Source organism: Lactuca sativa, chromosome 7, assembly GCF_002870075.4.
Source record: "Lactuca sativa cultivar Salinas chromosome 7, Lsat_Salinas_v11, whole genome shotgun sequence".
NCBI classification, from domain to species: domain Eukaryota; kingdom Viridiplantae; phylum Streptophyta; class Magnoliopsida; order Asterales; family Asteraceae; genus Lactuca; species Lactuca sativa.
The window spans coordinates 9,567,483-9,584,971 of NC_056629.2; the positions used below are offsets into that span (position 1 = coordinate 9,567,483).

Here is a 17,489-nt window from a genome sequence, read left to right on the forward strand (position 1 = left end):
TCATTTTTTTCAATCTTGAGACTAAATTTTTATTTATTTTTTTAATTTTAACACTTAATTGTTACATGTCAAACAATGTTATGTTTTTCAATTTCATTTACTGTTGTAGAAGTTTGTAGATTTTCTCTCATATCCATGGCCCATGTTAGAGTGTAATGTTACATATGTAAATCTTTCACTAAGAAATTAAGCCAAATAATTTGCTTTAAATCTACGTTTGTATTATCCCAAATAAGATTTTGATGATTAATAGTACGAACTATTTTGTTGGTTAAAAAAATTAGATGAAAAAAAAAATCTTCAATGATATAGATAAGTACTCAATACTTGGTAAATAAAATGTTTGATAAAGCAAGGTGCTATAACATGGGCTCTTAGATATATTTAGAAATAACAAAATCATATTCATTTACTCATGGTGACTTAATTAGTAATGCAAGATTACGTAACATATATTTAAACAAAATTACATGCATTTACTCGTTACCTTAATAAAATAAAATAAAAAATAAAATAAAAATAGTAATTATAGTTATTCAATTTCTCAACCCAGTGAAAATATCAAAAAGATGATATATTTTATTTTCAACTAAGATATATAAGTACAAAAATAATCTTTCTTTTCACCTTGGCTTTTTGTCCAAAGATTCGAAGGATCGTTTGATAGTTGCTAACTGGATTTGAAGTTGACTGGGTTAGAAACTGACTGAGTTAACTTCTGACTGAAACCTACTGTTTGATTTTGTTTCTGACTGCCTGTATAAAATGACTACATTACCCTCAAACAACATTTTTATAATAACACATTTATGATTTACCATTTTATTTATAACATTATATTTTTTATAAAAAAACATTAAAAATGATCAAAATGATGTAATTTACAACCATTCTTAAAAAAAGATGTATATAAGCATATAACACATGACCAAAATGATGTAATTTACAATTATTCTTCACAAATAATAACACTTTATCACACCAAAAAATGTAATTTATTTTAGAGACAAAAGTGATGCAACACAGGGAAAGAAATATAACACAAGGGTTTAACTATACAAACAACATGGCAAAAACAAGAAATTTTTATTCTATAGACAAAAGATGGTTTCTTTTGCTCTATAAAGATTTCTTCTCTCTTGGCCTGGTCTTTTGATCAACACACAAACACAAACGAAACAAAAACAAGAAATTACTTCAATCTTCTTCTCCATCATCAAATTACCATTATAATTCCTAAATCCATAAATTCACCTGGTCTCTTGATCACCACACAAACGCTAATATCACTGCTTCATAGCAAATACCATATGAAAGCATATTTACAGATTACAATGAAATCAATATCAAATTATCAACAACAAGATGGGATAGATGGAGAATGGATGGTGGATGAATTACAGACTCGTGAGGTCGGCGAAGCTGATTCCAGAAATGGCAGACTCCGACGAAGACAGAAGTTTGAGAGGGAGAATCGGCGAGGCAGATGTCGCCGAAGGTGAACCAACGGTGGGGGTTTTCGTTCAAGATAGAGGAGCGACGTTGGATGGCGCTGGACGACGACGATCTTTCCACCTGCTTCTTTATTGTGCACTTTTGAGTTGTGCATCGGTAGTAGCTTCTGTAACGCAGATCAAAACTTTTTCTTACAATAATTCTTGATCAAAAAGAAAAACAGGAACAACAAAATGGATGGTCGGAGGTTAGGAGGAAGATTCCGGTGTTGTGTAGAGGAGATTCGTATTAGGGCAATATGGATAATCTTCAATTTTTCTCCAGAGTTGTCCCGACCCTTCACATCTTGAGAAGGGACTGAATCAGATGAAGATCATGGACCGAGTCCATGAGTTTAAAAGCCAAATCAAAATTTTTGGATCCAGTCTACATTTGGACCCAGTTAGAAGCTTTATCAAACGACCCCTAAATCAAGATGAAACCAACTATTTAAGACTCTCTTTTGTTTTTTTCAGTTAACTTTTACTTTTACCTTCTTTGTTGGTCCTTTTCAAGCTTCCTTGTGTTTGTACAACCATCCCCCATCTTGCATACACTCTTCCTTTCTTTTCTATATAACTATTCGAACCCTATAGTCAAGACTATAATAAGGTGGCTGTCATGGGACATGGGATGATAGCATGGCAAAAAAATAGGATACAAGTTTCTACACATGTGATCAATTAGCAAGATGATCCCCTACTTTTTTGTTTGTTTTTAGACATGATATCTATGTTTTACATGGAGCATGTTAGGGTATTTAGGACGTCTTTTTTAGTGATTAAACATGACAAAAGTCAGGAACACGGACTCATGGCAGCTTTAATAAAAACAATTATGTTTTGTGTTTCTAAATCCTAACCGAGAGATAAGTAAGTGCAAGTATAATCCTTGTGTCGAAGTTGAAAAAAGCCTTAACGTTAAATTTGAAAAAAATTTGAAAACTTAGTTGTCAAATTTGAAAACAAATCGAAAACTTAGTGTCTTTTCTGTCACTTTTTTCAAGTTTGACATGTCATCATGTCACGTTTGTTGGGTTTTCTACACATCAAATACACTCTAAACTAGGCAACGAAAAAATCAAAACTACGATATACCTAAGTGTACATGCACCCTAGGATCTATGGTTTCATACTAATTACATCTACCCTAGAAAACATAAAAACAAAGAAGAAAAACATATCACTTATGTAGCCCTTGATCTCCATGTTTTAGATCTTGATCTTGTCCTCAACGAAGTTGCTTGGATGAGAGAACCCACACTAGGATCCATCTAATAGTATCACACCCAATGACACTAAAGAGTGAAATAAAAATAACTAGGAGAACGGTCAATTTCATAAACCCTAAGAGGGTTAGAAATCGTCTCTAAGAGGGGGAGGAAGAAGAGTTGGCGAAACTTCAGGTCAAGGTGCAATGAAAAATGAAATCTCTAAGACTCTATTTATAACCTTGGATCTCTTCCTAAGTTTTGTACTCATTCCCATGTGGGATGGAATACCTAGAACGAAATTCACTCCTTTTCCCATGTAGGATGAAGTGATTTTCATCCAACTCTAATCACATAAGGGTTCTGGAACATTCCTGAGTAACCATCTATCGATTAATGAATATTTAACCCTTTAATTAATTAAATTGTTAATTAATTTCCAAAATATATTTTCAGTTAGTTTCTAATTAATTATTAACAATAATAATTAATAAACCAATTTCTCTTTTTATTTGTTCTGCTTAATTTGGGTCTTGAGGCAACCCAAAAGCACCTTGTTATTATTAGAAATATCACCAATAGTTAATGATCTTGGACACATTTTCCAACATCATCAACGTTGTATAATTAAATAGTGTCATTTTAGCATGTCGTGTTAGTAATGATAACCAGTAAATGATCAACATTGAAAAAAAATCAGAAAATATGATGTTTAAATTGCAACAAAAATACAAAGTTTCAAAATAATAATAAAAAAAAACCATTATAATGTTTATGTAATTTACTCAACAAATAAAAACACTTAACTTAGTTTATTGGTAAACACATTACCAAATAAAATGTATTAGAAAATTTCCCATTACAAAAGTAGGCATATTATCAAGCATGATACATGTTGTTCTTCCTTACTTTCCTCAAATTTCTCTAATTCACATCTAAACACATAACCATACGAGTTCACATCAACACACAAAACCATATAAATAAGGGCTGCCGAGAAGATAAACATTGCTTACGTCTCATCAAGAAAAAATTTAGGCATATTCTCAAACATGACACATGTTGTTCTTCCTCACTTTCTTCAAGGCTATGATAAATCGCATTTGACAAGTGATGATGGTGACGTTTTCTTGGTTAAAGCTCTTAAGCATCCTATTGAAGATTTGGTGGAATGTAATAATAATAGGTTAGTATGGGTTAAATGGATCCTGTCAAGCTAAATTGTTTTGTTTGGAGAGTGTTTAAAAATAGAATTCCCATTTGTTCAAATCTTGCCAAGCGTGGGGTTATGGTGGAGTCGAATCTATGTCCCTTTTGTTGTCGATCGGAAGAAAGCCCTAATCATATTTTCTTCGTGTGCACCATTGTTTCGCAGTTGTGGAATTGGTTTGCGGGATGGTCTTTTGTTATCTCTCATCAGCCGGTGTCGTGTGTGGATCTAACGGAGATGCTTGACTTGAAAAATTGTAGCAAGAAGATGCAGAAACTAAGATTATCTCTTGTGTATTCGATGTTGTTGTCGATTTGGAAAGAACAGAATGCCATTGTTTTTTGGAAGAAACGACAAGCGGTTATGATAATGGCGGACGTCATTACAATTTGCCCTTTTAATTAGATTAAGAATAGATCTAAATTGAATTCGGTTGATTGGTTTAATTGGTATAAGTCTCCTATTTTAAACATTTTTTAATAATTTGGCTTGAGCTGCTCGTTTAAGTCTTTGTTTTTTGTTTTAATAATATTTGTTCACCGTTAAAAAAAAAAAAAAAAAAAAAAAAAAAAAAAATCAAGTCATAATTAATTAGAAAAACCCAAAAACAAAGTTAGTTTTGTTAATTCATGAATTTCATTAACAAATATGCATCATCATAGCTCTCTACACACATATACATATACATGTAAGAATTCCTACATGTATCAGATTTAATTTTTCTCCCACATAAAACTGTGGTTACAACGTCCCATAGGAACCCACACGATCACAAAATTTTCATCTTTACCAACTTTTGAAGCTAAAATTAAGATATAGTTTGATAATTTCGATATACTAACTATTGAAGATATCAATTTTGATCCACGGAATATTTAAAATCAACGGTCAGAAATTTTTATTATACTTGAGAGAAGAATTTAGAGAGCGGAGAGAGATACCGTTTGATTTGATTGGAGAGATTGTCGAATTAAGCTGGCTAATTGTTAATAACAGATAATATGTATTTTATGCAGTTATTGCAATCTATAATATATTGTTTCTTTTGCAACAATCAATTGCATCATCAAACATTTCTTCAAGTCCATACTTGAACCGGAATCCAGTGCCCAAGAGTTTTCTTGATGAGACGTCAGCCATGTTTATCTTCTCGGCAGCCCTTAAAGAGCTTAAAAAACAATGCAGTTCAGTGAAAAAATGCTTAAATACGTTTCATGAGATGAGAGGAATAGAAAAATATTACAACTTACTTGATATTTGACATTTTATATTCCGGATATCTTTCTGATAATATTTTGTATAATTCATCGATAGTGACTGCGACTTTGGAACAAATATACCTCCCTTTTGCTTTCGGGTACTCAAGGAGATGAATGTGTGCCCTGGCGACATCATCAATATGCACAAAAGGCGTTTTCACAAGCAACCGAGGTTTGCCAATGTCACCTGAAAATCAATTTATCATCAATCAATATAATTAAGCATATAAAGCCTTGTAAGTATATTTCCTGAACAATGTATCTCAAAGAAATTTAATCTTAAAGTGTTAATGATTCTAATATCACATGTAAATGTATATAGCAATAATAACTGACCAAATATCAAAGCCATTGAGCCACGCACTGCGCGTGGGCAAGAAGCGCCAACAAATGGACCATGAATATTTGTCGGAAGCACAGTCACAACATTGAAACCTTTTCTGTCCGCGAACTCTAAGGTCGCTTTTTCAGTCATTGTCTTGGAAACGAAATATGAAACACCAAATTGCTTATCATTAGCGCGAATTGAATCAACATCACTCCATGATTCCTCATCTAAGATCTCATTGTTCAATCGTTTCTCATTAAACACAACGGTAGATGCACTAGATGTGTATATAAGTTTCTTTACTGTCTTTGAGTCGATGCATGCTTGTAAAATACCCAAACTACCCTGCATGGCTCTTTCAGTTAGCACGTGTTCGGATTCTTTTCCATGAACATCAATCGGATGTGCAACATGAAACACCCCAGTGCAGCCTTTTATTGGTGCCTTAAATGTCGCTGGTTTGCTCAGATCCGCGTTAAAAAGTTTGAGCCTCTTTGATGCCCCTGGTAGGGCCATGATGCCACTGACGTCTTCCATTGAGCCTAGAAATCATCAATTTTTACTATTTAAAAAAAAAATAAAAAGGGAAAATGACTTAAAAGCTTAACGAGTTTCCAAACCGTTCAAAAACCACAATCATGTTTTGTCTGTTAAAAAAACTCAACAAACTTAACATTTTGTCTAAAAACCCAACATACTTTCCTAAAAGTAAAATAAGAGAAACACATAATGTGGCTTATTACCATATCTGAAAAATGACTTGTTAGACCAACGAAGTTTCCAAAACGTTTAAAAAACTCCAATCATATTTTGACTGTTAAAAAAAACTCAATGAACTTAAACAAAACAAAACTGGATTTTCTGAACGGTTTGCAAGTTTGTTGGACTTTTTAGACAAAAGGTTAAATTCGTTTGGTTTTTTTTAACAGACAAAACATAATTAGGGTTTTTTAAATGGTTTGGAAACTTCGTTGGACTTTTAAGTCATTTTCCAAAAAAAAAAAACAGCATTCTTGTTTCGATTGTTAGAAAAGTTAACATTTTGTTATAATGTTTCGATTGTTAGAAAAATTAACGTTTTGTTATAAATTATTGTGTTTCCATTAGGTACCTCCATATATGCCAAATATTCTATCTTTAAGTAAGATAATAAGAGAGAGAGAGAGAGAGAGAGAGAGAGAGAGAGAGAGAGAGAGAGAGAGAGAGAGAGAGAGAGAGAGGGAGGGAGGGAGGGAGGGAGGGAGGGAGGGAGGGAGGGAGGGAGGGAGGGAGGGAGGGAGGGAGGGAGGACCTGGATCAGATCTCCATGTGGCATTAACAGAATATCCATCTTCAAGTAATGTCTTGATCATCCATGAAGCTAGGTACCCTGCACCACCAGTTACACAAACAGTTCCTTTCTCCATCTTAATTTTGTGCTTAATTGCTTCACTAGAATTTGAATCTTTAACCTTGATGATGAATGTAACACCAAATGAATGTGCTAAGAACAAGAAACAGAGGTATGTTATATAGTGTTAGAGTCATGTGCATGCCAACCACTAACCATATATCATGTAGTTTATTGAAAAACTCACTCTAGCAATGAAACTATAAAGATCATACTACATGAATCCATAAATAAAACAAAGGTATCTATTATATATATATATATATATATATATATATATATATATATATATATATATATATATATATATATATATATATATATATATATATATATATATATATATATCCATTATAACACATTTTATTCAAGTAAAGCACCCTAATTCTAAACAGTAAAATAAACAACCGAGCCAAGGAGGTTAATTACTAGAGGGTTTGAGGGTGAGATTTGAGAACGACGAGCCTTCGTGTTGGAGAGAATGAAGACTTTGTGGGGGGATTTAGATTTTGAAGTGTTTTTGTTATTATATTCAAGTGAGTTTTTCAACACGTTAAATGGAGATAGTGAGGTAAGCTATTCAGTCATAGGTCAACTTTTATTAAAGAACTGATAGATGCATTTCATGATTTCAAAAAAAAATGCAAATGGACCGATTATCAATGGCCTCAACGTGCTAAATAAATAAATAAATTAAAAAAAGACGAGTGTTTTTCGATAAATTACTCTAATACTCACCACCGATTCATTAGAATATATATATATATATATATATATATATATATATATATATATATATATATATATATATATATATATATATATATATATATATATATATATATATATACTAGTCGTTTACCCGCGCAAAGCAGCGGCTGCAAATAATTTTCTAAAAGTTATATTTGGAAGGCCGCGTATAATTTGGTTTTGTGAATTGTTTCTTTTTTCGAGAACATATTATATTCCAATGAACATGCAATGCATTAGCAAATACCATTTATGAGTACACTATATATCTATAATGTACATTATTACTTTGAGTTTAAAATAAAAATACTTTGTTTTTTTAAGTTAAAAATAAAAATATATTATTTTCTTAGTTAAAAGTAAAAATACATTACTCTTTCGCTACGAATATATATACATTGTTGTGGATTAATAATAAAAATATGTTGTTTTGTATTAATATATGTTGTTATTTTAGGTTTAAATTAAAGTAAATTTTTGTTTTAGATTAAAAGTAAATATTTTACTAATTTTTTGTTTAAAAAAGAAATTATATTGTTGTTTTGGATTGCAATTAAAAGTATCACGGTATCGTTACATCTGCAAATAGTTTCATTTCCGTAGATGTTTCTTTTGACCAGTATTATGTTTTGTCAATTAAATGTCATTACTTTTATTTATTGGTCGTATTGATTGCGATTTATAGTTCTAACATAAGTTAGTAAAACAACCAGATTTACTTACCTGTCACAATAAAAGCATAAACAAAATTAAGCTAACTTTGTGATGTTCTAACACCACGGTTTAACAAATAAAAGGAAATAATGATAAGTAAGAATAGTTTCCAAATTGTCAGTATGACACACGTCAACAATGCATATTAAATTGCCACCCCTAAATCAAAGCAAGAACATTTTATGATTCATTCGTACATGTATTTTCAAAGGGATATATACAGTAAAGTCCTAATATTTTCATCAATTTGACAAGAAAATCCTAAACTTTATTTTTTTAACAGTAAAGTCCAAATTACCGGCAGTTTTTGACACTTTCACCCTTTTTTCCCTGTTATCCGGTAGTTAGGATTTTTTTGTCAAAAAAAAAATAAAGTTTAGGACTTTCTTGTCAAATCGTCAATTAGGACTTTACTGTCAAAAAAATAAAGTTTAGGACTTTTTTGTCAAATCGTTGAAAATATTGGGACTTTAGTGTATATATAACTTTTTTTGGTTAGAAATTTAATGGTATAATATTCTTTAAGCATAAGAGTTATTGAAACCTTCACTAATCTGCTAGATCGTATTGAAATCCTTAACGTTTTGCTTCCCGTTAAATCGTTTTTTTAATCTCAAGAAACCGACATTGAAAAAAATTGAGATAATCAAGAAAGAAAGAAAGAAAGAACCATGGTAGTGTTGACTTTTTGCAACTCCAAAAATGGAGAAATAAGAAACCAAAAAAAACGAAATTGTCATTCTTTCCTTTCTCCACATTCACACCCTTTTGACTAGACATGTGTTGTTTGTGTTTGTATAAAGCTAGGACAATTTTGTTTTTTTAGGTTTCTAATTTCTCCATTTTTGAGACTGCAAAAAGCCAACACAACCCTGGTTCTTTCTTTTTTTCATGATTATCTTAATTTTTTTCAATGTCTGTTTGTTGAGATTAAAAAAACGATTTATCAAGAAGCAAACGTAAAGGATTTCAATAGGATCTAGCTGATTAGAGAAGGTTTCAATAACTCTTATGCTTAAAGAGTATCATACCATTAAATTTCTAACCAAAAAAATTATATATATACTAAAGTCTCAATATTTTCAACGATTTGACAAAAAAGTCATAAACTTTATTTTTTTGACAGTAAAGTCCTAATTGACGATTTGACAAGAAAGTCCTAAACTTTATTTTGTTGACAAAAAAGTCCTAATTACCGGCTAATCCGGAAAAAAGGGTAAAACTGTCAAAAACTGCCGGTAATTTGGACTTTACTGTCAAAAAAATAAAGTTTAGGACTTTCTTGTCAAATCGATGAAAATATTGGGACTTTACTGTATATATCCCATTTTCAAATGGAAGAATTATTAGTTGAAATAGCAATCCATCCTTTCGTTTTTTCTTCTTATATCATTGTCATTCAAACTTTACTCAATAATAGCAATATCATCCAAAGAAAAGAATGTGTAGGTAGAGTTTTACGAAGTACAATACCATAATAAGAAAAAAATTGAAAGTTTAATAAGACTTAAATAAAAGAAAGTAAGATATTATAGTTAAAAAAAATTAAAGTATATTTCTACTTCTTCCATATAGCCCATTAACTAATTACTCTCTTGTTTAGAATCTAAAAAAAAAAGAGCATGACTGACTCCCAGCTACCTTTTGTCACATTAGCCAATTGTTGAGCAACAATTGTTTTATAAGGCATGCTTTAACAAAACAATACTCTATAATTTTTCAACAAACATGAATTTACGCCCATATTTGGAAAAAAAATCCAGAGTAAACACAAAGACATTTAATCTTACCTGTCACAGCATCCTTGATCCTCATACCAGAATAGGTATCATCAAACATAAACAACTCTACAAACATCCGACTTCTTCAAAGACTTTGTCGAAAACTAACACAGGGTAGAACATAATAAGGAGAAAGTGAAAGTCAGGAACATGTTGTTCCACTTTATGTACATATCTAGATGTCTAAATTTGTTCATTTCATCATATAATCTTCTTTAGTCAACAACCTTCTTTAGTCCATTTGTTCTCGTTTTTAAACCTACAAATCACTAAATAGTCATTACCAACAATTGGATAGTTTTTCCTAAAGAAGCAAATAAACTTAGTCCCATAAAGCTAGCCATTCGAGTCCACATAACTAAATAAAAAAACAACATTAAATATAGAATAATCATGATAAGAAAAGTTATAAACATCTAAGAACAATACGTCCTAAAACATAGCTTCATCACATAGCATTAGAATTAACCTAATAACTGAATCCCATAAAAACTTACAAAAATAACTTAAATCCATACCTAAGAAACAAATCCTAAACCATATAATATTCTTCTTTGATGCCTCCGTAACATTCATTTCACATTTCTTGAATGAAGTAGGAAAAAGCATATTAAGGGAATCATAGCATAGATTTGAGATAGTGAAATGGTTCCAGATGTATAAGATAAACCTGACCTGCCCTCGATCAAAACAAAAGAGAGACGATGATTGACAATGGTTTGTGTTTGTTCGGAGAGAGAGAGAGAGAGAGAGAGAGAGATGTCACCAAAGGTTTAGCAATGGTGTCCATCGTCTATCGGTGGGTGTAGATGGAAGCACTGCCGTCTATTTTCGGTAGGTTGTGGTGAGTGGTGATTGTATTCATCATCTAGATAAGGAGAAAGGGTTAAGAGAATTTGTAGAAAGGGATGGTGAAAGCCTCGAGTTGTTGTGATTTTATGGTTTCTAGAGAGGATTTGTAAAGATGGGGTGAGATATGAGGGAAGATTAGCCGGAATTGAAGATATTTAAGCTTGAATGTAGGCAAATTAAAACGATATTGTTAGGTGCATTTTATGCACCCATTTTGTAGCTTTATTCCATAAAAGTGCATTCCATTTAGGTTTAAACTCATGCATTTTGCATATTTTTCGGGATTTTTCATGAGGCAATTTCATTCACATACTTTTATGATATTTCAGGGACTTTTCGAGGTAGGATATTTTTGGAGGAGGTAAATAAGAGTTGTAGACAAAATTTCAGGACTTGCAGAGCACCGAGTAGCAAGATATCAAAGAAATGAACATTTTGGCTTTACAGAGATTTACACGGCCGTGTAAATTCAAGCATTGCGTTTACGCGGGCTGTGTAAACGTAGATTTCTGCGCAGTATATGTTTGTGTTTACGCGGGCCGTGTAAATGACAGTGTTAATTTACATTGGCCATGTAAACGTAAACGTGGGTTTTAAAGCGGTTTTTCACCATTCTTAAAGGGGGGAACCGATTTTTTCTTGAGGGGGTCGACTTTTGGAGTAGAGAAGGCGAATTTCTTGAGGATTTTGAAGTTGATTAACACTTGGGAACATTTGATTTCATTTTGTAAGAACTTTAATTTCATTTTCTAGATTTGTGATCTTGTTCTAGCCATGAGTGGCTAAAACCCTAAATTCTCCAACTTTATGTCTTGACATTTGGATGTGATTTCAATCATATGACTTGATGTTTTATTTCAATTTTCTATCTAGTGAATTTGATTTTCTTTCAATCGAATGTTTGATTCTAATTGTGATTCTTATTGGCCATTTGAATTAGGGTTAGATCATTCAAGTTATCTAATTGCAAAATCCGTAATTGTTTTGTAAATTAGACTAGGTAACAAGCACTAATCTGATTTCTATTGAATGAAATTAGTGTAAATCTTTTCACACATTCTTACGCTCCCGAGCTTGTGAGGAGTATTGAGTGTTGTTGGGAACATTCACATAAAGCTTAAAGCAACCTTTCAATCCAATTCTAAGAGCTTGTTTAGATTAGGTTAGTAAGGTTAGGATTAATCAAAGAGCTTGTTTTGGTTAATTATTGTGGTGAATGGGAAGTGTTAGAGCTTGTTAACATTTTCAAGTACCAACTTAGATAGAATTAAAAAAATATCTTGTCATCCATGGAATCACATTGCTAATTTGTTTTGCATAGAGTTGGAGTTCTCACAAATCCTAAATTTGTTTCATTTAATTGATCATTTACTTATTGTTTCATTCTTTTGTTTAAATCATTGCATACCAACCCCCCATTTATGTGACCATTATTGTACCTTCCGCAAAAAGGTATAAACATTTGTTCCGTGTCTCTGTGGATCGACCCTACTTACCTTGTATTACATTTCTAGTACAAAGTAGTAGTGTTTAAGGAATCATTAGTACCCTTTATTTGTTGGGTTTGACACGCCTAACAAATTGGCGTCGTTGCCGGGGACACGGTGTTACTAATTGTTTATGCCTAGATTTTTGTGAGCAGGTGCTTTCAAAAAAAAAGTCAGGTAGAAGATAAGTTTTCAATTGAAGGAAGTGGTGAGAAGGTTAATGTGTTGTAAAGGCCCACCTACTTAGAAAAAAGCATATTTAGGGGTCAAGTCGAGCCAACGACTTAAAACAAGGGCAGCTAACCGGGAGGCAACCCGGGGTTATTTTTGTCCTTTCTTTTAAAACTTTTTAGTCTTTGGTAAATTTTAATTTTTTTTATGTCCCAAATGGTTTTAACTTATTTTTTATGCCTAGAAAATGAATCTCCGGCTCCAAAAATACTTCACAGATAGCTTGGGGAGGATGAAGAGGAGGTTCTCACCACAATTGCAAGGCTCCAAGAACGATTTGGTAAATTCTTTCCATATCTTTAGTCGTTCATATTTTGCTTAAAAATTCAATTGGTATGCATATGTGACTGTTTTTGACCCATTCCCAACCCAGCTACCATCCTCCATCATCCGACTCTCAATAGGCCAGCTATGCCTCTCTCCAAGCATTGAGGACGATGCTATATTTTAAACTTGGGGAGGGGCATCCATCCATGCATTGATCTCGTTGCATGTAGGTTGCATGTAATTTTGTGCATATTGCATTGCATTAATTTTTTTGATTCATCATTATTTTCCTTTTTCATTTTTGTTGCATAGAAAATTTTTCAAAAGCCAAAAAGATTTTCTTTCTAATTTTTTTTATTCTTTGCATTTTGCATCTAAATTTTTGCATTGTATTCATTTGTTTAAATTTTTTTTTTGACCCAATCCCAAGCAACCAAATTTTCTCAAAACTGTTGAGTTGGTAAGTGAGTCATGTGCCTTGAAATTGGCTTGCTCTTTTTATTGAAAAATCTAAAAGCATGTTAATCACACACGAACACACCTCCCGAAGCTACTTGTGCAAAACTCAAAATGAAAAGATTGTCAACACTGGAGCATAACAGCAGGTATGAGTCGATTCTTTGGGACATATGACCGGTCTTATGAGTAGTAATGCTCAATTGAACTTAAAATGCCAAATTCAAAAGTTCATAAAAAGAACGCAAAATCTCAATGTCCCGCCATCCAGCGCTCTAAAAAGTCCTTTCTACTCATTCCCTTTTATATACCCTGCTTGGGGACATAGTTTCCAACTATACCTACGGGTCTTTGCATGCTAACTTCAGTCCCCCGAAAAATGTCTAGAAGCCCCTCACGGTAATAGACCGTGAGATGTCCCACAAAAGAAAAGTCAATGACGATAATATAAAGAAATAGGCCAAAAAAATAAATTAACTGGAGTGTTATGTATTATCTTAGTTAGTGAATATGTCTTAATAATAAAAATAATAAAATAAAATATAAAAAATACAAAAAAAAAACAAAAAAACAAAAAAAATGTTATTAAGTTAATCTGTGACCTTTGGAACTCGAATAAGTAAACTCCGAGGGGTGTTCTACACCTAATCGCCTAAAGCAAAATTGTTTGGGACTGATTGGGTTGAAAGTTCGCTACACGGGTTCCATAGAAAGTCATGAACTTAATAACCAAATAAAGCTAATCTGTGGCCTTTGAGGTTCGGGCAAGTAAACCCAAGGGATCCTTTTAAATCTAGCACACTAAGGTCATTTGATCTGGATGTGTTGGTTGAAAGCCCATTACACGGATTTCAAAGAAAGTCATGAGCTTTATTTGTAGGAAAATGTAATTATGAAGTTTGTGTATATTTGTGTTTATAGTTTTATTGAATAATATATTTAGGAAAAATGATTGGATGCCAAAAGATTCCTTTGGACTTGGATTTGAACTTATGACATTGGGACTGAATGTTAATTACTATGACTGGAGTAAGTGGTTTGAAGTTTGTAACCAATCTGGGTAAACTTTAGGGAATTTTTAGAAGATATTTTTTAGAAAAAGACTGTTGTTAATCAACAAATAGCTGGAGTCGGTCATTGTTATATTTTGTGAAACAAAGATGATTGAGCATGTTTTGTCACATAAAATTTCATGAGAGTAAGACCATAATTTGTTCCATGATTTAACTTCATGCTATTAAGAGGAAACAAGTGTTGTGATCTTTGATTCTGTTGAGTTGCATTAGGGAGTGGCCAAAAGTCTTGTTTTTGTTGTTATATAGTATTTTGAGACTTATGCCAAGTTGACTCAAGGCACGACAGGTACATTCTCAACTATGCTACAAAAACGAGGTTAATTGGGTTGGATCCTTTACATATTTGTTTTGGTTATTGCATTAAGTTTCAAAAGTTTTGAATTTGATTTTCTTTTCTTCTCTTTTATTTTATTTTCTCCGGTTTAAATTTGTCTTGTTCTTTCTTGAGGACAAGAAAGGTTCAAGCTTGGGGAGATTTGTTAGGTGTATTTTATGCACCTATTTTGTAGCTTTATTCCATAAAAGTGCATTGCATTTAGGTTTAAACTCATGCATTTTGCATATTTTTCAGGATTTTTCATGAGGCAATTTCATTCACATACTTTTGTGATATTTCAGGGACTTTTGGAGGTAGGATATTGTTGGAGGAGGTAAATAAGAGTTGTAGACAAAATTTCAGGACTTGCGGAGCACCGAGGAGCAAGATATCAAAGAAATGAACATTTTGGCTTTACAGAGATTTACACGGCCGTATAAATTCAAGCCTTGCGTTTACGCGGGCCGTGTAAACGTAGATTTCTGCGCAGTATATGTTTGTGTTTACGCGGGCCGTGTAAATGACAGTGTTAATTTACATTGGCCGTGTAAACGTAAACGTGAGTTTTAAAGCGGTTTTTCACCATTCTTAAAGGGGGGAACCAATTTTTTCTTGAGGGGGTCGACTTTTGGAGTAGAGAAGGCGAATTTCTTGAGGATTTTGAAGTTGATTAACACTTGGGAACATTTGATTTCATTTTGTAAGAACTTTAATTTCATTTTCTAGATTTGTGATCTTGTTCTAGCCATGAGTGGCTAGAACCCTAAATTCTCCAACTTTATGTCTTGACATTTGGATGTGATTTCAATCATATGACTTGATGTTTTATTTCAATTTTCTATCTAGTGAATTTGATTTTGTTTCAATCGAATGTTTGATTCTAATTGTGATTCTTATTGGCCATTTGAATTAGGGTTAGATCATTCAAGTTATCTAATTGCAAAATCCGTAATTGTTTTGTAAATTAGACTAGGTAACAAGCACTAATCTGATTTCTATTGAATGAAATTAGTGTAAATCTTTTCACACATTCTTACGCTCCCGAGCTTGTGAGGAGTATTGAGTGTTGTTGGGAACATTCACATAAAACTTAAAGCAACCTTTCAATCCAATTCTAAGAGCTTGTTTAGATTAGGTTAGTAAGGTTAGGATTAATCAAAGAGCTTGTTTTGGTTAATTATTGTGGTGAATGGGAAGTGTTAGAGCTTGTTAACACTTTCAAGTACCAACTTAGATAGAATTAAAAAAATATCTTGTCATCCATGGAATCACATTGCTAATTTGTTTTGCATAGAGTTGGAGTTCTCACAAATCCTAAATTTGTTTCATTTAATTGATCATTTACTTATTGTTTCATTCTTTTGTTTAAATCATTGCATACCAACCCCCCATTTATGTGACCATTATTGTACCTTCCGCAAAAAGGTATAAACATTTGTTCCGTGTCTCTGTGGATCGACCCTACTTACCTTGTATTACATTTCTAGTACAAAGTAGTAGTGTTTAAGGAGTCATTAGTACCCTTTATTTGTTGGGTTTGACACGCCTAACAGATATTCATAGAATAGTTCAAATTTTGAAAAGAAACAATTCAAGATAAGCAGAGATAAGAGGGAAAAAAATAAAAAGTCAGTCAAAATAAAAATAGATCTTTTATATGTATAGGATATTTGTATATATTGAATTATTTTTTGTACTATTTAATCTAATTAAGGTTAAGTCAAATATTTAATATTATTTTATTGGTTGTTACTTGTACTTCTAGCTTAACGGTTTGGACGTCTTAAAAATATATTATTATTATATTGAATCTATTTATACAAATAGTGAGATTTCTTTTATAAGATAGTAAAGATATATATATATATATATATATATATATATATATATATATATATATATGTAGAAAGAGAGAGAGAAAGAGAGAGAGAGAGAGAGAGAGAGAGAGTAAATAAAGTGACGACGGGAAGACACTATTTTTATTTTATTATTCTGCAATGAATCTTATATATATATATATATATATATATATATATATATATATATATATATATATATATATATATATATATATTGTCTTATGTATTTATTCGGTAATGAATATATAAATAATCATATTTCATATTAACATTATAACTTACTACAAATAAATATATGAGTAATCATACGACAAATATTCACATTAGAATTACAACAATAGAAAATATATGTAAAATTCTTAGCAGAATAATAACATAAAAGTAGTGTGTTCACGTCCTCACTTTATTTACTGTCTTTATTTGAACAATCCCATATATATATATATATATATATATATATATATATATATATATATATATATAGAGAGAGAGAGAGAGAGAGAGAAAAGTTGAGATCGGTTGAGAACTCATAGTTTTCCGAGAACCAGAGAACTAAAAGTGGAGCATTGGATCAAAATTAATTCATTAAGCACATGATTGTCATCTTACCAATCTCATTTAATGTGTAATTTTTTTGTGTTATTTAATATATTAATATAAATGTCTAAAAAATTACATCATAAATTAATTTTTTATATTTTTTAAAAAATAATATTTTTTTCGTTTTTTTTAAGAAAAAATACATATTTTTTAATTTTTTATAGAAAACAAGAATTTTTGAAAAAATATTTTTTTTTAAAGAAAATGCA

The 17,489-nt window shown here is 31.6% G+C and overlaps 2 protein-coding genes across 2 annotated transcripts in view; both read right to left on the minus strand.

Moving 5' to 3' along the window:
• The window catches only part of LOC111908175 (CRS2-associated factor 2, mitochondrial), a 75,021-nt gene that overhangs the window by 31,502 nt on the left and 26,030 nt on the right, over positions 1 to 17,489 (minus strand). The gene's annotated exons all lie outside the window — the stretch shown is intronic.
• On the minus strand, positions 4,672 to 7,556 carry LOC111908142 (vestitone reductase). The gene is made up of 5 exons (XM_023903977.3): positions 7,321 to 7,556; positions 6,793 to 6,984; positions 5,510 to 6,043; positions 5,165 to 5,360; positions 4,672 to 5,082 (listed from the first exon to the last, which is right to left on the minus strand). Exons 2-5 carry the CDS (start codon positions 6,905 to 6,907, stop codon positions 4,941 to 4,943), a joined length of 987 nt encoding a protein of 328 aa, XP_023759745.1. The 5' UTR covers positions 6,908 to 6,984; positions 7,321 to 7,556; the 3' UTR covers positions 4,672 to 4,940.